Here is a 22,573-nt window from a genome sequence, read left to right as displayed (position 1 = left end):
ACAAGCATCTTTAGTGTAGGTTGCTCTTACAGTGTCCCTCTGGTTCCGGACCTGGGACCACAAAGTACATTCCCACACATTCTAGAACACATCTCCAACAAAGCGGTAGTAGTGTGACAGTGTGTTTTACTGTGTTCACTTTACCGTCCCTGCTCCACACATCTCTGGAGGAGTGCGGAGGAGGATTAGATGGATTGATGTAGTGGTGTTATGATTGGGGCACAAAGCATCTCCATAGAGTATCCAGTGGTGAGAGTGCAGGGCTGCAGCACAGATAAATTATTTCCTCAATGTGTTTTCTCTGGCTCGGCTGTGTGTGTTTCTAACCAAACACATTGCATGGGAGAGTTACGGTCTAAAACGTGGCCGCACGCCTGGTTTTGTGTTTTCATTTTTGGTTCTGAATGCATTTCTGATGGTAAATCTGTACATCCTACACCAATATGATCGTTTCGCTCCGCTTTTGACACGTGCGCATTCGTGTGTTTGTGTGTGTGTGTGTGTGCTTATCTCAGGAAGAGGAGTTAGAGCGTTTGGAGCGTGAGTTTGCCATACAGTCCCAGATTACAGAGGCTGCTCGGCGTCTAGCCAGTGACCCCCACGTCAGCAGTAAGAAGCTGAAGAAACAGAGGAAGACCTCGTACCTGAACGCTCTGAAGAAGCTCCAGGAAATAGAGAACTCTATCAATGAGTACCGGGTTCGCTCTGGCAAAAAGCCCACGCAAAGGGCATCGCTCATCATAGAAGGTACCGTTATATATAGAGCAGTAAAGATCTCAAAGCTGAAACCTCTGGGCTTTATGAATGTGTTAGAATTGTCTGATATCTAACCTCTTTCTTTGTAAATCTGTCCGATAGAGGCCAATATTATCTCGGAAGACAGCTCACTGTCTGACGCGTTGGTCTTAGATGACGGTGAGTCGTCTTCACAACATTTCAAGTTCCCACCAATTGCTTCAGCTGCCACATCTGCCTCTCATCTCTCTAAACACAACGACTTCTCTGTTTCAGACGATCCTCAAGTCACAGGTACTCCCACCTTCTCTCCGGTAGCATCGCCTCACAAGGGACTCCCTCCTCGGCCGCCGTCTCACAGCCGGCCGCCTCCTCCGCAGTCCCTGGATGGTCTGCGGCACCTGCACTACACACGCTCTGACTATGATAAATCGCCCATCAAACCCAAGATGTGGAGCGAATCGTCACTGGATGAGCCCTACGAAAAAGTCAAGAAACGTTCTTCACACTCGAGGCATGAAATATGGTTTCTACTTTTACCCTTTAGTGTGAGCAGATGAATTATGTGGTTCAACTCAAGCATTTCATAACAGCTAAGACACAGTGATGGAGGCATTGTACTGAAATTCAGCTTAGCTTCTCCTTATTGTTTTCATAAAATACTGGCAATACTCTGCTGTGAGACCATATGCAGTGCTTACACATCTGTTAACCGTTACTCTATCATTTTTAATTAATTGTTAATGATAGACTTGGTATTAGAAATGTGTCTCAAATGTAATTTATTATTCAGCATTGGATTTGAGTCTACATAATGAAACATATATTTAATTGAATGTGATTGTAATTTTACCGTCCTTTCCTTCCAGTCACAGGCGTTTCCCAAGCTCTTGCAGTACAGAAGCAGGGGGCAGTAACTCTCTGCAGAGTAGCCCCATCAGGAGCCTCCCTCACTGGAATTCTCAGTCTAGCATGCCCTCAACCCCGGACCTGAGGACCAGGGCCCCACACTACGTACACTCCACTAGGTCAGTGCTACAGAACATGAGCACACGTACAGAACCTCCAGCTCAACTCATAACATGTACATTCATCATTCATTTTGGTCTTACAGGTCAGTGGACATCAGTCCCACTCGTCTGCACAGTCTCGCTCAGCACTTTAGGAACCGCAGCTCCAGCCTTGAGTCCCAGGGAAAACTGTTGGTGTCTGACCCTGACACACATCCACACACCTTGGGGACAATAGGCAGCCCCGACTTCTTCATAGGTCCAGTACGAAACTCTAATGGCTCTGACCCGCTGGACGACTGTTCATCCTGCACCAGCCAGAGCAGCTCAGAGCATTACTACCCCTCTGGAGGGCCCATGGCCCCCGGCAGCAACCCCAACTACTCTACTCTGGGAGAGGACTCCCCTTCAAAAGCCAGACAGAGGCAGAGGCAGAGGCACAGGTGAGGGGCGGAGCAGTGGTGGGGAAAGCAGCTTTAGTTCAGTTTGGTACTTTAGTTAAGTATGTTGCTGTGATTGGTATGTGTGTCCTTATGTCTTCCCTGCAGGTCTGCAGGTCACCTGGGTTCCTCTAACTCTGGCTCTATGCCAAACCTGGCAGCCAAGAACGGCTCTGTTGGAGGCTCGGGTGGAGGTGGGATAGGAGGACATCATGGTGTTTACCTCCACAGCCAAAGCCAACCCTCCTCCCAGTACCGCATCAAGGAGTACCCTCTGTATGTGGAGGGCAGCCCCAACCCTGTGGTGGTGCGGAGCTTGGAGAGTGACCAGGAAGGCCACTACAGTGTAAAGGCCCAGTTCAAGACCTCCAGCTCCTACACGGCCGGTGGACTTTACAAGGAGGCCTGGGGGGCGGACGAGGGAGGAGAGGGGAGCGGCCGACTCACGCCGTCCCGCTCCCAGATTGTACGGACTCCGTCACTTGGGCGAGACGGTGGTGGAGGAGGAGGGGGGAGGGCGGCGGTGTCTGAGGAGCTGCGGTGCTGGTATCAGAGGTCCTCAGGGAGCCTGAAGGAGAGGAGTCACTCACACTCGGGGTCCACGTCCTCCGACACGGGGTCGCAGCAAGGGACTCTGGGACACGGTCGGGGGAGCAGAGTGGGAACACTGGCGAAGGGCTCACCAGGTGGGTAGACGTCATCTGTTCACACACTCCCATCCATCTGTGCTGATATTTTTGGGGGGTAGTTCAACAAACATGCAAAGGACTCTTGAGATATTAAAGTGTTATCAGGTAGATGAAAAGTAACCGTGCCCCGTGTGAGGCTCGAACTCACGACCTTCAGATTATGAGACTGACGCGCTGCCTACTGCGCCAACGAGGCCTGTTCTGATGGGTGGAGGGCTCCCCTTCATGTGTGTGTGTGTGTAACCCGATCCCAGAGCTGAATGGACTTTGAGGCACTGCAGCACGTCCCCTCCCCCATATGTGAAGCATTGTTGGAATTCCTTTGGCCCCCTTCACCTCATTTCTGGCTGGGTTACAGTAAGGGTTGGATCTCCCAGGGCAGATGGGAAAGGGCCACTTACACTGCCCTACAGTGCCACAGAGCCCCGCCCATGCTCACCCTCAGCACACAAGGAGTACAGCTGAGGGGAAGAGAGAAAGAGAGAGAGCACAGAAAGAATATATACTACTAATATATACCACTCAAGCTTATCAAAATCCATATTGCCGCCCAATCAGAGGAGACCTGCTGGATTTGAGCCACCAGCTTAAACCCATTTTCCTGACCCATGTTCAAACCAAATGTGTTGGCTTTGGTTAGTCACATTCATGTTTGTCTTTATGGTTTATTTGTGAAAGACAAAAATGATGAACACACATTTAGATGACAAATTCAGCTCCTCTCAGTTTATCCCACAACCAAAGACAAACTACTGGATTGACAGGTGACACCAGGGTCCCTGGGCCGACGCCTGTGCTAATGAATTTGCACACACACTGTCTTCCAGGCAGAAACAGGAATACATTGCGGGTTTAGAGTGAAATATCCACAATCTATTCAATCAATTTATGAAGCGTATTTCAACAAACATGTAAAGTCCTTAGATCAAAGGTCAGAGTACTGAGTAATTTAAAAGCATCGTGCCCCGTGTGAGGCTCGAACTCACGACCTTCAGATTATGAGACTGACGCGCTGCCTACTGCGCCAACGAGGCATGTTTTGAGGAGGGGGGAGCTCCCTGTAACGTCCGCGTGTGTGTGTGTAACCTGATCACAGCGACTGCAGCATGTCCCCTCCCCTTAGGTGAAGCATTGTCTGAATTCCTTTGGCCCCCTTCACCTCATTTCCCAGCTGTTTGCGTCCGTGTATCTCACTCTGTTGTCGTCTGTGTGTTGTGCTTTTCTAACTGTGTCCCTTATCTGCCTGTAGCTGCTTCCCCTCACAGCCAGAGGAGTATGACCCCCTCCAGTGAACACGCAGCCACGCCCACGCCCCCCTGTAGCCCACAGCACATCCTCAACTGGCAGAGCGGGTAAGGAGCACACACACACACTCACGGAGACACACACACACACAGGGGCAGAACTGAGTGTCAAGAATGGGCAAACTGCATCTCACTTTCTTCTCCACTATCTTTATCCAAGCTTTAACACACTCACAAGCTTTGACTGTGTGTTGTATCTGTGTCGGCTCACACTGTTCTTCACTCTGTTGGACTAATCCTGAAGGTGATCAAAATATCTCACTCTCACTCACACCTTTCTTGGTCCCTTGGTTATGTTGTTCCATTCCCTTTCTCCCTCTCTGCTGTCATCTCTCTCTCTTTCTCTCTCTCTCTCTCTTTCGCTCCCTGTCTCTGGTCCCTTATTCTCCTGGAACCTTCTGGAACCTTCTCTCATTCCCTAATATTGTCATGTCTCCCCCTCCCGCCGCTCTCTTTCTTTACTAACCCTCCTTTCCTTGTGTGTGTCCTCTCTCCCGGTTTAGAGGCACAGCAGACAGCTCTCCTACTGAGGACGTCTGTCAGTCTCCCCCTCAGCCCAGCTCTGACGCATAGAGGTACTGTCTGTGGTCTCAGCCCTACCCAGTTGTCTGAATGTAGAGGTGGCAACAGTGACGCAGAGAAATTTGAGACTTGGAAGCACAAGACGCCAAATTTGCACACATTCAGGCATTTTATCTGAGGGAGAATTTGTCTAAAAGCATAGCTAAAGTACTGTGTTTACAGTCACTAGCACCATCATCTATTTGGGGGGCTGAAAATGGGGCGGGGTTTAGGTTTTCCCGCTCTTTGATGGTAGAGGAATCTGTACTGTACTCTTTCTCTGGCTCTGGTCTGTGCATGTGCTCTGTTCTGTGTTCTGTGGTTCGCTTCGCCGTGACTCATTCTGCGGAGAATTTCACTAATAGAATCACATTTAACTTGACAACAGTTCAACCAAAAAATTGGAATTGGCAGAAACATGAGTGACAGTTTAATGGAATGACTCATTTCTTCAAAGCTGCCCTCTGAAGTCCGTCTGACCCCTGGTCTCTGCGTTGGTCTGCAGGTCTTTCGGTGACAGCTGTTTTCTCAGCAGCCCTCTGTGTTCAGAGCTGGCAGATGTGCAGTGGTATGGACACGACAAGGCCAAACCTGGAACCCTGGTCTGAGACTTTCCCACAAAAAGGCCCAGAAAAGTCCCATTGCCCTCTCCTACTGCCTCTTCACTGTCCCACACTACTACCCGTTGACAACCAACAACCTCGTCCCCTACGAATACTTTGCCCTCATCCCACTGGCTGACTTAACACGAGCCGTCCTTCCTCCCTAATCCCTCCGTCTGTCCATTCCCGCCGACGTCCTTCCTCAAGCTCCCTGTATCACCCGCTCAGCCCCAAACAGAGACGGACTCGCTGAACCTACGATAAGGGATGGATCTCCCCCGGGGCAGATGGGAAAGTGCCATCTCTGCCCTACAACGTCACACAGCCCCCGTCCATGCTCACCCTCAGCGCATAAGGAGTGCAGCTGGGGTGGAGGAATGAGAGAGAGAGAGAGAGAGAGAGAGCACAGAATAAAAAATACAACTCAAGCTCATCAGAATCCATACTGCCGCCCAATCAGAGGAGACCTGCTGGATTTGAGCCACCTGTTTCAACCCATTTCCGTGATCCACGTTCAACCAAATGTGTTGGCTTTCTTTCGTCACATTCCTGTTTTGTCTTTCTGGTTTATTTCTCCTGTGCATTTGTAAAAGATAAAAAATGACACTTAGACTTGTAAAAACAAACAAACAACTGGATTGACTGATGAACAAACATTTAGATGACAAATTCAGCTCCTCTCAGTTTATCCCACAACCAAAGACAAACAACTGGATTGACAGGTGACACCGGGGTCCCTGGGCCGACGCCTGTGCTAATGAATTTGCCACAACTGGAGTGATAGTGAATTTGCAGTGAAAATACCTGGAAGGGTTTCTGTCTGAGCTGTCCAGGTGAGGACTATAGCAATAACAAACATTGTAGAAGTACACGAACTGGGTGGAACAACAAACAGAGAGAACTACAGGTGTGTTGCCGTGTTCATGAACGCATCATAGGCAGCATTGGGGCTGGTGGTTGTGGGGGGGTGGCGGCAGTTAAAACAATCTATGCTTACTTCAGTGACGTCATAATCCCTTTTCATTTCCATGTAATGAATGGCTTCTGTCCTTACTGTTTTCCTCTGTAAACACAAATGACTCTGGCTGTGTGCTGGATAGTGAGCAGCAGGGAGCCGGAGCAGGGGGGAGCGGGGTTCTGCTCTGAAAGTCAAACAGGATTTGCTGAGGACAGTGTGTCACTTGCTGAAGGCTGTTCAGTGTTAAATCTCTACGGTGAATCATCTTTAGTCCCCTGCTTTGTCCTGAGCTCTGTGCAGTTGAAGACAATGATTTCACGGGGTTACCTGATTGTCTTTGTGCTTGTCTCTGTTTCTGTCCAGTGTGACTGGATTATCCTTGAAAATAGATATGGTCAGTCTGAGTGTCTTTTTAACGTGCTGTTGGTCAGAATGCAATGGACTTTGTCACAAAAACATCATCTTACGGGCACACGCAAATACTCAACGATTGCCAAACATGTCGGTGCTTTACTTTGTACTCTTAATTCAGCACTGAAGCGTTTCATCAAGCTACAGACCGCATCAAATCCCCAGTCTATAGCCATTGGTGTTCAAGTTTATATATTATAGTTTGGTGGTAAAGCACAAACATCGAGACTCTGTCTTTGAGGGCTGGACTATGAATTGTTATGTTCTCGCTATTTGTCACTGGTGACTTGTATCAAAGCGCATCAGAGGAAACTCAATCAGTAGAAAAACATAGAGAATCTCTTTCTCAGATGATAATCCTGTTTTATTAGTAGTGACAAATTTCAGGTTGAGACTAATTCTTCATACCCCACCGTCAGGACCGAAGAAAAGCCATATCCAGAACAGAAAACAAGGATCTCTCACAGAATAACTCCCTCAAATTGGGACTTTTCCCTTAATTTCACAGCCACACAATATAACTCAAACAATCACAGTCAGAACAGGGTTAGAAAAGCACACCTGGGTTTTGTATGCAAGCAGGAGAACTCGGCACGTCTCACCTGTCCCCAAAATCAATTCCCCTATTCTGCCCTGATGTAACAATTTGTAAGTCTGAAATAATTGTCTATAAATTGTGTTGTTTTTATTATCATCGCACAAAAAACTGAATTCATTTCCGTCCTGTTAGCACCGTTATAATTGGATAAATGGTGCACCAGGCTTGAAAACGAGAGAGGTGTGAGCGACCCTTTGTCCTTTAATGGTGTGTTGTTTCCTTTATGGACTGACATCAGTCGTCATAATAGCGTAATAAATGTCACTGTGTAGCGTTGTAGTGAGGACTCATTCCCTGAATGGTTGGGGTCAGATTTGATAACGCTCATTTTGTTCCATCTCCTAGTAGTCTGTTACGTCAGTGTATCCCAGTTGCTCATTTAAGTACAAGTGTGACCCTGTTGTTCTCACTCAAACGTCCTCCGCCTGCAGATTTGCGTGCTATCCGACACAATCCCCGTGCATGCTCAACAGATCCAGACCCCCGAAAAGGCATCGAGCATTCAACCTAGTACGCCAACATGAGCACGTCTTGCTACATAGTATTGCAGCCCCCTACCACCCTTTTAAAAAAGGTCCTGTATTGACCCTGTGGTGATCTCTGACCTCTGAGCCCGAAGTGACAAAGTGTGACCCCCCTCCCCTCCCCCCTGCCTCCTTCCGTATGACCCCCAAAACACACCCCATTTTCTCCGCTCTGTAGAAACGTATGAGGTTTTTTTGTAATTGCCCAAGAGAAACGAACTAACTCTTTTACGAGTCTTTTCCTGTGTGTATGTACGGAGGGGCAATGTAAGGTTTTTGTGGGGTTTTTAAACATTCACCACTGTTTTAACAATGTTCCATTTTATATGAACCAGTATTGTTTTTAGTTCCAACATTGTAACAACCCTTTCAGGTGCTACAAAAATGACCAGTTACTGCTTTGTCATGTAGGATCTAGACGACTATTTCATTGTTATCAATAGATTCAATGCCAGATGTTCAAATTGAAGCTTCTTTTAACAGACTGTCTAATTGTAGGACCACCCTCTCTCTACCAGACAATAGAGCATGTAACTTGAATTTATCGGTTCTGTTCAACTGTAACCAGACATTTAAAAGGTGTTGTAGAAAAATGTGGAATTGACAAAAAATAACTGAATTCCACAGTTAATTTATTCTTTTTTCTATTAAGAATTTGTATAGTAACTTTACATTTTTCAAAACTGTGTTGTTGGCAACTGATGATGAATTTTCCAGATGAAAAGACTCGGTGGTTCTTGAGATTATGAAAAATAAATTATTGATGAATGTTCTCAAGTTCCTGCCTTTGGCTATTTTCTTTTTTTCATTGTTACAATGAATACGATGAAGTTACTTAGTCAGTCACTCACGTCCAGATGGCCCTCATCAAGTCATTTGGGTTCTTTCCGCTGAAGAGTTGCTGTATCAGTCAGCTTACACTCACCACCTCTGCACCCCCACGCACACTCACTCCTATGTCATCACATCCAGACTTCGGGTCGTGTCCCTCTAACACGCTGGTCATCCAGGAACAGGATGAAGAGGGTTTCCGGTGGAGTCAGGGCGCAATACTCACCACAAACAACAGACTACACAATTAAAAAGCTGTGCAAAAGCTTCTAGATTGTTCTTTTAAGTATTCATCAGCATTGCTCAAGCCAACCTTTCATAACTATGCAGATGGTTTATCTATAACCTGATTTAAATGGCTGCTTCACACACACACACACACACACACACTCTCAACATTCTTTGTGTCAGTGCCTGGAGGAATGATTAAGAGTTAGATACACTTGTCTGAAGAATGAGTGTGTAATTCTGATTCTATGGTTCCTAATAATTCGATATGAATTTCAGTTAAGACATTCGACCTGGTAGTCTTGCATTCTTTCATTCCTTCTGTCCATTTACAAGTAAATCCCATGTTAAAGTTTGTACTCGGGGTGTTCCCATGGCAGCTCTCACAACCAGGCAACAGCTGGAAGCTGTTAGTCTGACATGCCGTGAGAAACTAGTTCCTCCGTGTTTTTTTATTCTACAAGTCTGTGTGTGTGTGTGTGTGTGTGTTTCAGTGTGTGTGTTATAGTAATGGTGTGTGTGGCGTATGAACATGCTTTATATTCTCAATGCAATCACCCATCATTCAAATACACAAAAACAACAGACCTTTGTCTTGCATGTGTGTGTCAAAGTGTGTGTGTGTCTCTCTGTGTGTCTGAATTTCTATCTTAGTGAGGATTAATGTGTTTTAGACCTTGACAGTGAGGTTTTTTTCTTTTTTTTTTTACAAAACCAGGTCATTTTTCAGTCCTCACTTTAGGATTTTGAAATTATGAAATCTATGAATTATGAAGTACAAGAATCAAACAGAACTACACTTATAATCCATCCAGTACATTTATTTTTGCTGATCATTAAAATGGAAAATGTAACACATTATTCAGAGTCACACTGTATGCTCCTATGTATTCCCAGTCCTATTCCACGTCAAATCATGCAATGCTGCCCTCTAGTGTTTTTATACTACTGAGCAGCACTGCGATGGGAACGATTATAAAAAGGTCTGCACATAAACTACACACAGTTACGCACACACACTTGCAAAAACAAGCCAGAGAGTGTATTTCCCTTCTTCTGTCTCTCTTTGTCTCCGTCTGTGCCATCTGTGTCCTTTCACTTATAGAGTTGTCAATGCACAAAGTGATCATACAGACTCAAGGCTCTAACCGTAACACATTATAAGCTGGAGTGTGTCTGGGGCACTGCCCTGTGTGCAAATGGATATCATATATAGAAACTGCACATAAAGTGTAATTGCATATGCAAGTCTTTCCATTCACAAACTAAAGTTTTCTTGTGCCATCAGAGGCCCAGCACTGTCATCTGGATCCTATGGGGGGAAAAACTCCAGATTAAGATTTGAATGCAAATAACAGTTTTGGGAATGTGTGTGTGCATTCCATTTACTTCTGAGAGACGACTGTAGGTCAGAATATAAGGAGAGCTGTAGCGCTTTAGGCCTTTGTAGGATAGGAAGAGTATGTAGACTGACGCCAGTAAACACAGTACAGTAAATGTTATGTAGCTTCCCTTAGCTACAAACGAACCAGCACGCTAGTGAGAAGACATCACAAGGAGAGACAGAGGGTAAAGGTCAAAGGTGAGAGCATTTTATACCAGAGATTTGTCCCATCCCTCATCTATTGGTAGGTCTCATACCTCAAATACTCAACCTGTCTAAGTACCTGCTGGGTGGTGGTGGGTGAGACTGGGTGTGCAGAGCTGAGGCTGTTAGCCAGCAGAGCAGAGAATCCAAACAGCAGGCTGAAGATGTTCAGACCCATGAGGATGAAGACCTGCACGATGAATGGCCAAAATGAAGAGTGTTCACATGTGGCATAAGAAGAAAAATATTACAAAGAGCTTTTACCTTTAGTTTATTTGGTTTCCTCTGCAAATCAATTGCCAGAGTCCCAGCAGCCACATACTACAAAGAGACATTCAAAAACTTTATCCAGAACATTTGTGGGTATCATCATCATCATCATAATCTTCAAATCGGGTCTGTTGTTTGTATTCCATGTATCTATGGACTCACACATAAGCTAGACCACACCGGTGTCGTCATGGAGACTGCACAGCTGTAGCTCACACATATATATGAGACCGTGGTTAGTATACAAGCAAAAGCAGAGAGGATCTGCACCACCTGCAAGGGAGAAACAAGGCAGAAGGTTCAGAAGGACCTGAACTATGATAACAGGAGATTTCCACCTGCATAATGAAGCAGCATCTCACCCCTGTGACTAAAAATCTGTTGTTGACCACTGTCCCGAACCAGCGATGGATTCTGACATCATTCAGCTCCCCCTGATCGGTGGCCTGAGGCGGAGATTGGGGAGGAGGCGTCTCCTTTACATACACCTGATACAGCCCCTCCTGGAACATGTTCTGCGTCATCTTTAGTAGAAAACAATGTCGCTCGTTGGGAAAGAGTACAGATCAATGTTTCTCCCTTGATTTCAGTCCATGTCGCCACTTCACCTTCCCCACAGAACTTGTTTATCCACCGGATCTCATACCAACAAGAAAACTACTATCTACCACAAAAAAGCACAGAGCCAAGATTGTTTTCTCACATCTGCCCTGTGTGTTACACTCGATCCCTCTGTTTAGTGGATCCAGAGGGTCAAAGTTCACTCAAGTGTGTCCTTTCCTGTTGACGGTTGAAGTCCACTCCTTAGCAAGCGTCGGCAGGAGCTGATTGGTTGCAGCTTGAGAGCTTATCAACCTTCAGGCAGTGCTCACTGTGACATCAGAGGGGTAGGTTTCATTTTTGAGACATTGTCAGATCTCCCTGTGTCATTGTTAGTAGTAAAACATTATCAGGTGTCATTACCTGCTGCACTTTAGTCTTTCCTGTTTACATTGCACAAGAGCAACGTGTCATACAAGGTTAATCATAATATAGGCTGCAAAAAAATGTACAAATGAAAATTATCTTTATTCGCAAATCACTGTTTTAACACACAACTGAACAAACACACTGATTTAAATTAAATTATGAGGAAAATACAAAACTAATTGAAAATGTAGAAAAACATAATATGAGAAATAGAAGCCTTAAAGAGAGACTAATCATAAAATCACGTTGACAAAATACAATAATGAAGTCTGTATTCATGATTTACTTCCATTGAACAGCAGGAATGTTTGTCACAACCAGAATTCTGTGTCATGGAGAAACTTACAGTCTTACACAGTCAGGGACGCTCCAATGTATGTGTACAGTATCAGTATCAACACAGAAAGAGAAATTGTGGATTATGGATGATAAAGCCACAAGGAAGCTTAGCATTTGAAAATAGAATGGTACCTAATATTGAGCCTTGAGGAACAGAGACAATACCAAAGACGGAAACAGCCACAAATGACAGCAGAAAACAGGCAGGACCCTCAGGACCCTCAGGACCCAGTCAGACCCATTCTATTTTTCCTGGCAGTGTGTCTGTGTCATCGTCCTCTGTCCCTGCTGCGTACAGGTCAGCCAACCTCCTGAATTGTGGCCCCCAGTTCACCAGATTGTCGTAGTCCTGCTCTTCACCAGAGTTTGACGAATTCAAAGAACTGAGAGAACTCGCGTGTGACCCAACACCTTCATAGTCAAATACCAAGAGGGAGTCATAGGGAGGAGCAGCTGGGTCACTGTCTGCTGCATGCAGGTTCTAGAAACAAAAAGAAGCCATTTAAATTACACTTAGCAGTAAATATGGCATATGGGAATGTTACAGAGTGTAGCACCCCAAACATGAAACATACTGATGATGGCTACGGATAAACACAAATAAACCCACATAAAATGTTTTAGGTCTAATATGAAGTATATAATGAAATGTAACTCACATCCTCAATAAAGTTGCTAATGTCCTCATTGGCCTGGAGGTGTAGACGGTAGCGAGGAACGCTTTGGACATTAGGAAACACATCAGTGCAGAAAACCTCCGGACGATTATCCAGCCCTCTGTGCAGCTGGCTCAGATCGTACTCCTGAGACACAAACACACATTCAACAACATTGATATCTCAGATGTTGTTTTCAAGGGGGTTAGGCAATGTAATTGTTACTACTACTACTTCCACCCTCCTGTTCCTACCCGGTCATCTTCGCCCCCTCCCTCTTCGTCGTAGTAAAAGATGTTGTCTCTGATTTCATCTTCAAGAAGCGGAATCTTCACAGGTTTCCTCCACCTCCTCAAGAACAGCAGCAGCAGCAGGACGAGCACTGCAGCCAGCAGAACACAACACAGTGATCCAAGACAGAGAACCAAACATCAAAGGCAAGACAAGTGAGGGATCAGCACGCATACATACACAGGACAACAAATATGCCTCCCAGGACTCCAGTTGCCAGAGAGGGAGTATGTGTACGAGGGGCAGGATGTGGGATGAAGCAGGTGGAGACGACCCCTTGACACTGGCAAACCTCTATGTCCAGTGTGCTGTCCTGGTGGAGCATTTCAACGTCGTAGATCCGCATCAGCACATTATAATCCCCAGGTGGAAGCTCCCTTTTAGGGGCGAGAGCTGCTGTGCTGCCTGCAAGTGTGCAAAGAGAGATGGAACGGATGTAATGTCATGGTGTATTTAACAGTGACAGGAGGGTGATGTCATTCTTTGTTAAGAGCTCTTCTACTAGTGGAGTTGGTGCTGACGGTCCAGTTGATCTGGTGCTCTCCTTGAAGCTCCACAGTAAATGGTCCACGGTGATCAGCACCATCCAGGTCCACTATATCCAACTGGGCTGGAAATGGGTTGCTGTTGCACACACTGGCTTTCCTCTGCTTGATCAGGGGGGCATTATCATTCACATCCAGTAAAATCACTTCCAGTGTCCCTGTGCCTGTAGCTGGAACTGTATCTGAAAGCATGAAGGGTTAATGGAGAATCCAAAATGTCAATAAATGGACGAATGGGATTGCCAGATATAGATTTAAAACTTAAACATTAACTTTACCATTGTCAATAGCCAAAACTAGGACTGTGTATTTGTTGTGTTTTACAAACACGGACTCCCTGTCCATGCTGCTTTTAACTGTGACCAATCCTGTCTCTTCATCAATGCTCAGCCACTTGGCAGTGTCATCACGTATTTGATATCTGGAAAGCGAGACAGCATGATTACAACTAAAACGTGGGCAGCACATGTCGAAGAAAATGTACTAGTATTAGCATGTTAGTGAGCCTTGTGTTATTGGCAATCATTTGATATTATGAATAGAATAATTCTATACACACAGGCACAAAAGCACAGTATGCATATATGAGCGCATATAGGCCTCACCTGACACGCTGTTTGCTGTTAGTGTCCGGGTCATCGGCTCTCAAGCGGGCGACAGACGTCCCCTCTGCCACGTCCTCTGACATGCTCACACGGATATCTGCAGGGCTGAAAACGGGAGGCTCATTTCTGTCCTCGACATTTACGGTGATGGTGGCCGTCGACGTGGACAGCGGCCGGGAAAACGGTGCCTCATTCTCCACCACCACGAGCAAAGTGAAGGCAGCCGCGCTCTCAAAATCCAGCTTCTTTGGAGGGAAAGGAAGAGGAGGACAAGGATGAGGAGGGATCATGAAGTTGTATTTATTTGTCAGGATGGGAGACAGGTGAATCCTGACCTTGGCTGTGGTGAGGATTCCCTCCATGTTGCTGGGGCCTGTAGTGATGTTAAAGTTGCCCCCCTCGTTGCCTTTGATAATGGAATATTTGGTATTGGCGTTTGGAGATCCAACCTCGTCCTGGTCGCTGACCTTTAGCCTCACCACCTCAATTCCCGCTTCATTCTCGGGCACTGATGCAGATATCTGCCAGAGAGCGAGGTAAAGACGCTCGTCAAAACTGTATACACACTGTCATGTCAAATGTTTGCTTCAATAAAAAAAATAGTAACACATGATTATTATGCAATATTTGGACACACTCACATATGTAGTAGTGAATTGTGGAGCATTATCGTTGCTGTCAGTAACGGTGATGACAGCAGTGCAGGTGGCTGCTAATCCCTGCCCCTCCATATCAGCGGCCTTAATAGTCAGCTTGTACTCTGGGTGAGTCTATGATGGAGGAGTCAGGAGGGTTAATCTCTTCATTTTCTGCTACTCAAACTTGTCGTGCACTATCCTTGCCACTAGATGACCTCGTTCATACTAAACTATCGTGGAAATATGGGTGGAAATTCATATTTTCAATGTTGGTAATCCACGATTTGATCTTTTTAAAATCGGTCCGTTGGTTCAAATTGGTCCATTGAATTTATACACATATTAAATTGTATTAGTCTGTTTTCTTAATCACCTTATATACAGCATTATGTATTATATTGTGTCTTATGTACTGGCCAATCTCCTGTTTATCTGAGCTTTCTTAAGCTTTTCTTATGCTTGTACTGTATAAAAATAACACATTGTGATGAAGGTATTAGTATGCATATGCAGTGATACAGTTAAATACTGATGTTAATAGTTTACTAATTAAGTGGATGTAGTTGTCCTGATAATCAGGAAGAGCAAAGTTTTTACAACATAATTGATTGATTACTTCACCTCTCTGTCCAGGCCGCCTGCCACCACACTGATAATTCCACTCAGTGGGTTTATGGCAAACATGTCCGCTTTAGGCTCATTGGGCACCTGAGCCAGTATCTTGTACCTAATTGCAGCATTGTATGTCTTGTGGTCATCTTTATCCACCGCTGTTACTCTCATGAAGGAGTGATCTTAGAGTAGAAGCAAAAAAAAAGAACGAAAATTAATTAACCACAGTCACGTTTGAGGAAGTAGAATTGTATATAGAATCCAGCTGATATCTTCATCTCACCAACAGCCGAGCTTTCACTCACTCTACCATGGACGGGGTTGTGAGTGAATTCTGGAGGGTTATCATTCTGGTCGATGACATTAATAATGAGCTCCATGGGCTCCTCAGCTTGGACGTCCTGATTCATTGCATGCGCCCACAGCTGGAAGACACAGCACCCATAATGCATGTTATACGTGTGTATGTTGTGGCATTAACTCTAAAAAACGAGATTGTGCTTTGTCTTATCTTACACTGTATTTGTCTTCCTTCTCCCTGTCCAGCGGCTGGGTAACATACATCAGCCCAGATCGCTTATCCACCATAAAAAGGCCCTCGGGGGGCTGATCAGCCCCTGGTCCAGTGATTTTGTATGTTATTGCCACCCTGTTGTCATCACTCGACCTAATCTAAGCATAGTAATACAATAAATATGATTTCCATCAAATAACATTTAAGTACAGAGGAATTTAAAGCATAATCACAGACTTTATTGTTAACACAATCCTTGACCTTACAGAAAGCTCAGTTACCTGCACCATGACCTTTGGGAATGGGCCCCTGTCATTTTCTGGAAAATCGATAGGTGGAATAACCCAGTCCCTCTTTATCCGACTCAAACTGCTGGACATGTGTGGCACTGAGAGTTTCAGGGCCTCAGACTGGCTCTGTTGAAATCATTATTCACCATTTCACAACATGTGTTTTACTGCAACATAACAAATGTAGTTTTAATTATATATTAAATGACCTCTATATTTTCCTCTGCAGTTCTTCTTCTTGGGATTCCAGTGTTAGAGCAGTCAGCTCTGTTGTCCCAGCAGTACAACACAACCAGGCCAGCCAAGCACTAAAACACAACATCCAATCATCCATTCTCATTCTTATTAGGATTATTATTAGAATCCAGATCACAACAGTGAGGTTGACACTTGACGCAGAGGCAACATGCCTAAAACAACACTGTTTTAGGCATGTTGTCCATTTAATGGACTGTTACAGACAGAGAGACGGAGAGGATTTCAATTTAAGAGCAAGAATTGACAGAAATTACGAAATCAAGTCAGGTTTTTCTCAATAACTGTGAGGATAATAATGATGCAATTATTTCGGTGAAGTTTCTGCAGATGGAATGAGCAGCTTCTCACAATTTATCAGTTTTCTGACATGGAACAATGAATCTGATTTTGAACCATTTCTGACCATTGAACACTCACCTGGACTTGGCACAGCAAAAGTGGAAGCAGTAAAGTCCTGCTGTTCCCCATTAGCTCTCTCAGTGTTACAAGGCAGCGTCTTCTAAACAGCAGATGTCTTCTTCTGTCACCGAACCTCTCAACTGGATCTTCTGCAGCTTTCCCGAGCCAGATCTCCAAGTTTGCAATTCATCAGCTCTCTCCTTAACGTGTAGTTTTCTCCTCAAAAGATTATTTCTTTCAATAGTCCTTGTGTGCTGTAGGTGAGGATGTGCTGCCTGTGTAGGAGTTGTGCTTACTTCCTCTATATTGTTCCAAATGATGCTGGGTAAGTAGAGAGGCGTTTGATTTTATCAGCACAAAGCTTGGGGGAAAACAAAGAGGCTGGAGGTGACCTCAGCCACTGTCAAGACATGCAGGTGTGTGTTTATGCAGGTGAAGCATACAAAAAAAATTGCGATATCACGTGTCAGGTGATAAGTGTCTAAAAAAATAATCTATGAAGTGTAACTGTAGAAATCTATTACTTACTTACTTAAAATATACGTTATCTAGGTGCGTTTTGTTAGCTGTGCAGGATAAACCCGACTGTTAAAGCTGATCTTGTCCACAGAGGAAGCCATGCACGTGTTTACACAACACTGGAGGATCACATTGCCTCCTTTTGACACTGGGCGACTAATACGTTAATGTTAGTTTGTTTTCTCTCTCACATGACGTCAGAGGATTAACGTTATAAACTGTAAGGTAGTCCTTTCTAGTTGTTTCTACAAAGCTGTTCATTCATTCCACCTGAATGTGATGCAGTTCCGTGTTTGTCTCACAATACACAGGCAAACAAAAACACTTTCTCAACTGTTTAATATGAAGTCAACTTGGAGTTACCTTTTTCACAAAGAATGAGGAACATTTAAACCATACTAAAGGGACATTTCACAGCTTTCACATAGGCACATTCAGAGGCCATGTAAACAAACAGTAAATGTAAGAGATTGATTGTCTAAAGTAAAAACCTCAATGGGAAACAGAAAAATGAAAATATGGCAAGAAGAGAACTTGTGAATTATTGTGAAGTCAAGTATTTACCGGCAGCAATTCCATTTTTGATGTGTAACAAGTCAAGTAACAAGTTTACAGTGAGTCTTCTTCTACATGATGTTGTTGCATGATAAATGATGTAACTTTGAATCATGACCTATGTTAAGTCAAAAGAACTGTACAAAAAAACATGGCTGAAAACGCTCCTGTGAGAATGTTTCTTTAGATGACATCATGTAACAGAACTTTATCCGTCCAAAAAACTGTCTAGACCAAAACTATCCCCATCAGTGTTGGTGAGATCTGGCATAGCCCGAGTTCAGATAGACCACAGTGGCTGTGATATCGTCCCTGTACATGCGAGCCAGGTCCTCTGGCAGCGCGAGCATGGAGGCCAGCCTCTCCTGGCACAGATCTCCGTACTCCCCTGTGCCTAGAGCGTGTCTGATGAGGTGAGTGGCACTGTTGGTATCTAGGGCGGGGGAGGCCCGGGCTCTGCGTTTCTGCAGCAGCTCGTGCATCTGACCCAATTTCAGCTGCCTCTCCGACGGCGACACTGGAGCCTGTATGGAACAATAGGATTTAAAGCTCTGTCAAACTCCCGCGCTGCCAAACAACGGGAATATGGCCTTCCCATTATACACACACTAACCTGTAGGTGAATCCCACTCAGGTGCTCTCCTACAAGCCGTACAGCCTCTTCGTTCCCTAGTTCATCCCACAGGCCGTCGGAGCCCAGAATCAGAAAGCGGTCCTGAGGTCTCAGCTTGTGATAGGTTAGCTCGGGGGCCACACTCAGATAGGGGGGAGTTAGGTAGTTAGGTGGGATGTAGTGATACAAGCTGTCCTGGTCCATCCCCGACTCCAAACCGGCTAAAACACTCTGCTGCAACTCCTGGTTCCATTTGAATCTCACGTCACCAAATGATCGCAGGGGCATCAGAACCTGACGCCAGGACAGGAAAAAAAACAGCGTTACATCAGGTAGGGCATGTTTCCCAAATCCAGAAATAATAACCTTGTTACACATAAAGGACTCTCACCCCCAGTAGTCTGTCGTCTGTGACTACTGTGTCCCTCTCTGAGGGGGGGTGCAGGGCCCTAATTCGCTCCAGCTCGGCTTGGTTCTGAGAGTTATGATCCCAGGAGAGGGGCAACGCACTCCACGAGCCGTCCTCTTCCAGCACCCCCAACACCGCTCGGCAGTCACCAGCGTTCGCCACGTGGATCCCCTCCATTCCAACGTGGGCTACGCAGGCAGTGGAACCAGCAAACGCAACCTGGGCAGGTAATGATGGATGTGTATCAACAATGGGCGATCAAACACACGCTGCTGCTGGCGGTTTGCTTTATTACCTGTATGGCTGTGTTTTTCATCAGGTCATTGGACAGAGGAGCTTGAGCCTCCAGAGAGATGTCACTGTCGAGCCGCCTAAAAGCACAATCCAGAGCTTCTGAAGGACTAAAGGAGAAGAAGATTGATGGGATAAGAAAGTCAAGTTGTTTGTATGTAGGGATCATACTGTATGCAGGGTTAAGTGCCATTAAAATGTTTAGATTAAAAAACATTAATTTTCCTTACAGAGTCAGACACCAGTGTGACACAGACTGACATATCACTTATGGCCACCACATATGTCACCTGAAGAAAACTCACATAAACACACACACAAACAAACTCTGGCTAGGACTCATCTAAATAACATATTCATGCCATTATAACTCATAACTTCTAAGGATAGGGCTGTTCCTCGAAACCCCTCCAATGGCAGATTAAATGATTACACATCAATGACACAAAGATTAAGCAAACACACCACAAAATGATTCTTGCAAAAGGTGGCAGAAACACACCCAGCAGTGAACACACCTCATGCCTTCACCGTGTTCTTCACACTCCACTAGTTCCTGCCAGAAGACCCTGAGGTGGTCGATGTAGAGTGAGGCTGATTCGCGGTAGTTAAAGTCCAAATGGTGTTTATGCCACTGCAGTAAGGGAGGGACAGGTCTGCCATGCTCAAAGCAACTCTCAAGCTCCTCCAGGATCGGCTTTGGCATCATCGCAACCGCTGTGTAGTACAGCAGCCGCTCACTGACCGCCTGAGCGCACGCCCAGCCACCGTGGCCATCAAACACTCCAAAGAGCATGCCTTTGGTCTGGAGAAGTGACACATCACACACATCACATTACATTTCACTGGAAAGAGAGATAGAGAGAGAGAAAGAGCAAGAGAGAGAGAACAATTGAGAGGTTAGAAGATGCCTACCTGCAAGCATGTTGCTGCACTGCGGCGGTCTTCATTTGGGGTGTTAGCAGCAAGCTGGTTGCTCTCAAACTTTCTTACTGCATTGAGTCCTCTGCCATCAAACTCAGGCACGGTCACTGCCTGAAATGAACACACAATAAATGCTTAGTGGCATCCACTGGCCTGCAGCCGGCCTGACCACAGCTGTTATATTTGAAAAGGTGATACACACTCCAACATTTTCATTTTCATGCAGTATTGTTGTGCTAGGTGTTGTTGTATATTCTCCAATTGTAAAAATGTGTCACACATGTGTCCCCAGGCGGCAAATCAAGAACATCAGTTCAGCTCCAGTACACTCAGTTACCTGTGAGGATGAGGATGTGAATAATACTGAGCAGCAGCACAGGTATATCAACTCTAATGGGCCAAATGGAACAGAACTTCTACATGTCACAATTATTCAGTTTTGTTGGTAATAATATCCCCCAACAACAGTAACTAAAATAATTTGTAACTTTTTCTTCGCTGTAGTTCTATCATTTCATACATGTGAACATGGTGTTATTGTAAGGGAAAAGCAGAGTTAAATTCCAAATAATCATGTATAGCCCTCTGCAGAGTCTTCACATGTGGCAAATCATACCAGCCAATTATTTAAGTACTTCCAAATCAGAAACTTGGCCTCCAGCAATTTCCAAAACTTCCCGTTCCCTCCCCCTCAACTCTAACCTGTGAGATCATCGCATCAACATCACTGATGCCATCCTGGACTCTGCTTCCACACTACTGTGCCATGCTATAATAAATAATAATAATAAATAAAAATAATAATACAACCCTCTGTCTTTCTCTCTATCTGCTTTCCCCCCTATTCTGTATACAAAATGATCTCCAAAATGTCCTATAACTGTATGCGTACTGTCATGTAAAATGTTTGCTTCAATAAAAACAAATAGAGAGTGACATGTGGTAAAACATTACTGAATGCTGGTTTACAAGCATTAGTAATGTTGATAAGCATAAGGCTACAATAAGGCTTACAATAAGACTTACAAGTCTTAGCGAGCAGACTTACAAGTCTTATTGTAAATATTATAAGACGCTTTGGTAGTAGGTTGCTGACCCCTGAACTAGACTAAACTGCAATCTAGATGTTATTGCCTAAGAACAGTGCCTGACCTCATTTATGTTTTGATTGCAAATGGAAGTGAATCAGTGCAACTACATTTAAATATCTAGTGTAAAGCAATCTCATCCTGTGTTTTAATCTAACATTTTTATTTCAATAGATTGGTGTCAAACAGGGACATTAGGGCATCCATTACCTGCTCGCTACATCTTAAAATGCCATTGATCTGGACCTGGTTGAGATGGAAGTCCAGATCCTCGTAGGTGGAGAAGTGCCTCCGAACATGATGAGGAGGCCACTGGTCTGAACTGGAGCGAGCCCGGGATGAGAAGTGACAATTCTGGGTCGGTCGTAACTGAGAGAGGGGGTTTGTTACAACGTCGCCATGCTGCTTAAACACAAATGGATATGATCAGAAACAGTCAGATGAAAATACCAGCTAGAGGTGAAGTAGGAAAGAAGCGAACCTGGCAGGTCAGTGTGCGGCTTGCAGCTCTGTATAGGATGCTGGCACACACACGTCCAGACATCATCTGCCGGTGGGCTGTTGTGCAATCCGATCACTACAATGTGTAGTTTAAGAGAAATAAGGGGGGGGGGGGGGGGGGAGGAGCCGATCGATGAATACGTCAACGCGACTCTGGACTTGGCTAGCTAAATGTACTTTAACCGAGTCAAAAGTTAACGTTAACATAACAATAGCTTCATTAAGCTAGTTATGATATTTACGTTTAATTAGAATTGAATAAGAAATACCAACGTAAGATTAATTTCGTGACAAAATACGAATCATAGCAAACGTCCCTAACTTAGCTATAGTGGGTAGTTTCGCCAACAATTAATAGGTCAAGAGCAGACATCGAACTACAACACGAACACTTACATCCTGGATAACTGCCAGTACATAGGCTGTTAGCGGGCATGTTACACACCTAAACGCACACACACATATACACATTTATGTATTCATACACATATAAACGTAGTAAAATTACCGGTGTAGCACTCGGTGTAAAATCAGCTACACCACGACGCATAACGGCGACCTCCAGAACGCGCTGACGTCACAGCCAGACGTAGAGTTGTAGTTTCATTTCCCAAAATGGAGATGTGACTTTACTGAGAGAAGCGAAGCCCTGTTTGGTTCTTAACAATTTTTTTATTTTCTTAAAAAATATCTATTTATTTTTATTCCATTTTAATTTAAAGCTACGTCAGTCAGAAAATACGAAACTATTCGTGTTTTCATTCGAATGCAAAACAGCATTAGGCTTTTTGATTTTGCATTGTTGTTT

The 22,573-nt window shown here is 44.8% G+C and overlaps 4 protein-coding genes and 2 non-coding genes across 9 annotated transcripts in view; 1 reads left to right on the top strand and 5 right to left on the bottom strand.

The window, feature by feature from the left end:
- Positions 1-8,604, top strand: part of frmd4a (FERM domain containing 4A) — a 54,327-nt gene extending 45,723 nt beyond the window's left edge. For 2 of the 4 annotated variants that reach the window (XM_076142188.1, XM_076142192.1), the window contains exons 17-24: positions 516-747; positions 859-915; positions 1,012-1,249; positions 1,605-1,763; positions 1,850-2,188; positions 2,294-2,871; positions 4,124-4,226; positions 5,245-8,604. In XM_076142188.1, the coding sequence (XP_075998303.1) occupies positions 516-747; positions 859-915; positions 1,012-1,249; positions 1,605-1,763; positions 1,850-2,188; positions 2,294-2,871; positions 4,124-4,226; positions 5,245-5,347 (1,809 nt within the window). In that variant the 3' untranslated portion in view covers positions 5,348-8,604. Of the gene's footprint in view, positions 1-515; positions 748-858; positions 916-1,011; positions 1,250-1,604; positions 1,764-1,849; positions 2,189-2,293; positions 2,872-4,123; positions 4,227-4,681; positions 4,754-5,196 lie in introns of all 4 variants that reach the window. The other 2 variants (XM_076142189.1, XM_076142190.1) reach the window with 2 other exon arrangements.
- Positions 2,998-3,070, bottom strand: trnam-cau (transfer RNA methionine (anticodon CAU)). Its single transcript has one exon. It is a non-coding gene; the product is annotated as a tRNA-Met (tRNA).
- Positions 3,836-3,908, bottom strand: trnam-cau (transfer RNA methionine (anticodon CAU)). The gene has a single exon. It is a non-coding gene; the product is annotated as a tRNA-Met (tRNA).
- A 1,056-nt stretch (positions 8,605-9,660) lies between the features above and the next one.
- Positions 9,661-11,701, bottom strand: tmem253 (transmembrane protein 253). The gene is made up of 6 exons (XM_076142563.1): positions 11,112-11,701; positions 10,912-11,022; positions 10,744-10,800; positions 10,559-10,669; positions 10,281-10,427; positions 9,661-10,203 (listed from the first exon to the last, which is right to left on the bottom strand). Exons 1-6 carry the CDS (start codon positions 11,271-11,273, stop codon positions 10,150-10,152), a joined length of 642 nt encoding a protein of 213 aa, XP_075998678.1. The 5' UTR covers positions 11,274-11,701; the 3' UTR covers positions 9,661-10,149.
- A 98-nt stretch (positions 11,702-11,799) lies between these two features.
- On the bottom strand, positions 11,800-17,195 carry LOC142992209 (B-cadherin). Its single transcript, XM_076142562.1, has 15 exons — positions 16,884-17,195; positions 16,418-16,516; positions 16,200-16,334; positions 15,921-16,076; positions 15,688-15,829; positions 15,414-15,586; positions 14,796-14,924; positions 14,490-14,675; positions 14,155-14,399; positions 13,828-13,970; positions 13,507-13,731; positions 13,185-13,409; positions 12,968-13,095; positions 12,717-12,860; positions 11,800-12,538 (listed from the first exon to the last, which is right to left on the bottom strand). The coding sequence occupies exons 1-15, from the start codon at positions 16,932-16,934 to the stop codon at positions 12,290-12,292; spliced, it is 2,430 nt and encodes an 809-aa protein (XP_075998677.1). The 5' UTR covers positions 16,935-17,195; the 3' UTR covers positions 11,800-12,289.
- Positions 17,196-17,708: 513 nt separating this feature from the next.
- On the bottom strand, positions 17,709-22,355 carry pdp2 (putative pyruvate dehydrogenase phosphatase isoenzyme 2). The gene is made up of 9 exons (XM_076142443.1): positions 22,274-22,355; positions 21,746-21,841; positions 21,475-21,666; positions 20,168-20,287; positions 19,771-20,057; positions 19,257-19,362; positions 18,944-19,180; positions 18,553-18,846; positions 17,709-18,463 (listed from the first exon to the last, which is right to left on the bottom strand). The coding sequence occupies exons 2-9, from the start codon at positions 21,809-21,811 to the stop codon at positions 18,188-18,190; spliced, it is 1,578 nt and encodes a 525-aa protein (XP_075998558.1). The 5' UTR covers positions 21,812-21,841; positions 22,274-22,355; the 3' UTR covers positions 17,709-18,187.
- Between the last annotated feature and the right edge of the window lie 218 nt (positions 22,356-22,573).

Source organism: Genypterus blacodes, unplaced genomic scaffold (assembly GCF_046128005.1).
Source record: "Genypterus blacodes isolate CSIRO-AG114 ecotype Tasmania unplaced genomic scaffold, CSIRO-AGI_Gbla_v1 ptg000021l_1, whole genome shotgun sequence".
In the NCBI taxonomy this organism is placed as follows: domain Eukaryota; kingdom Metazoa; phylum Chordata; class Actinopteri; order Ophidiiformes; family Ophidiidae; genus Genypterus; species Genypterus blacodes.
Note: the sequence above shows the minus strand (reverse complement) of the source record. Positions and strands in the feature narration are given on the sequence as shown.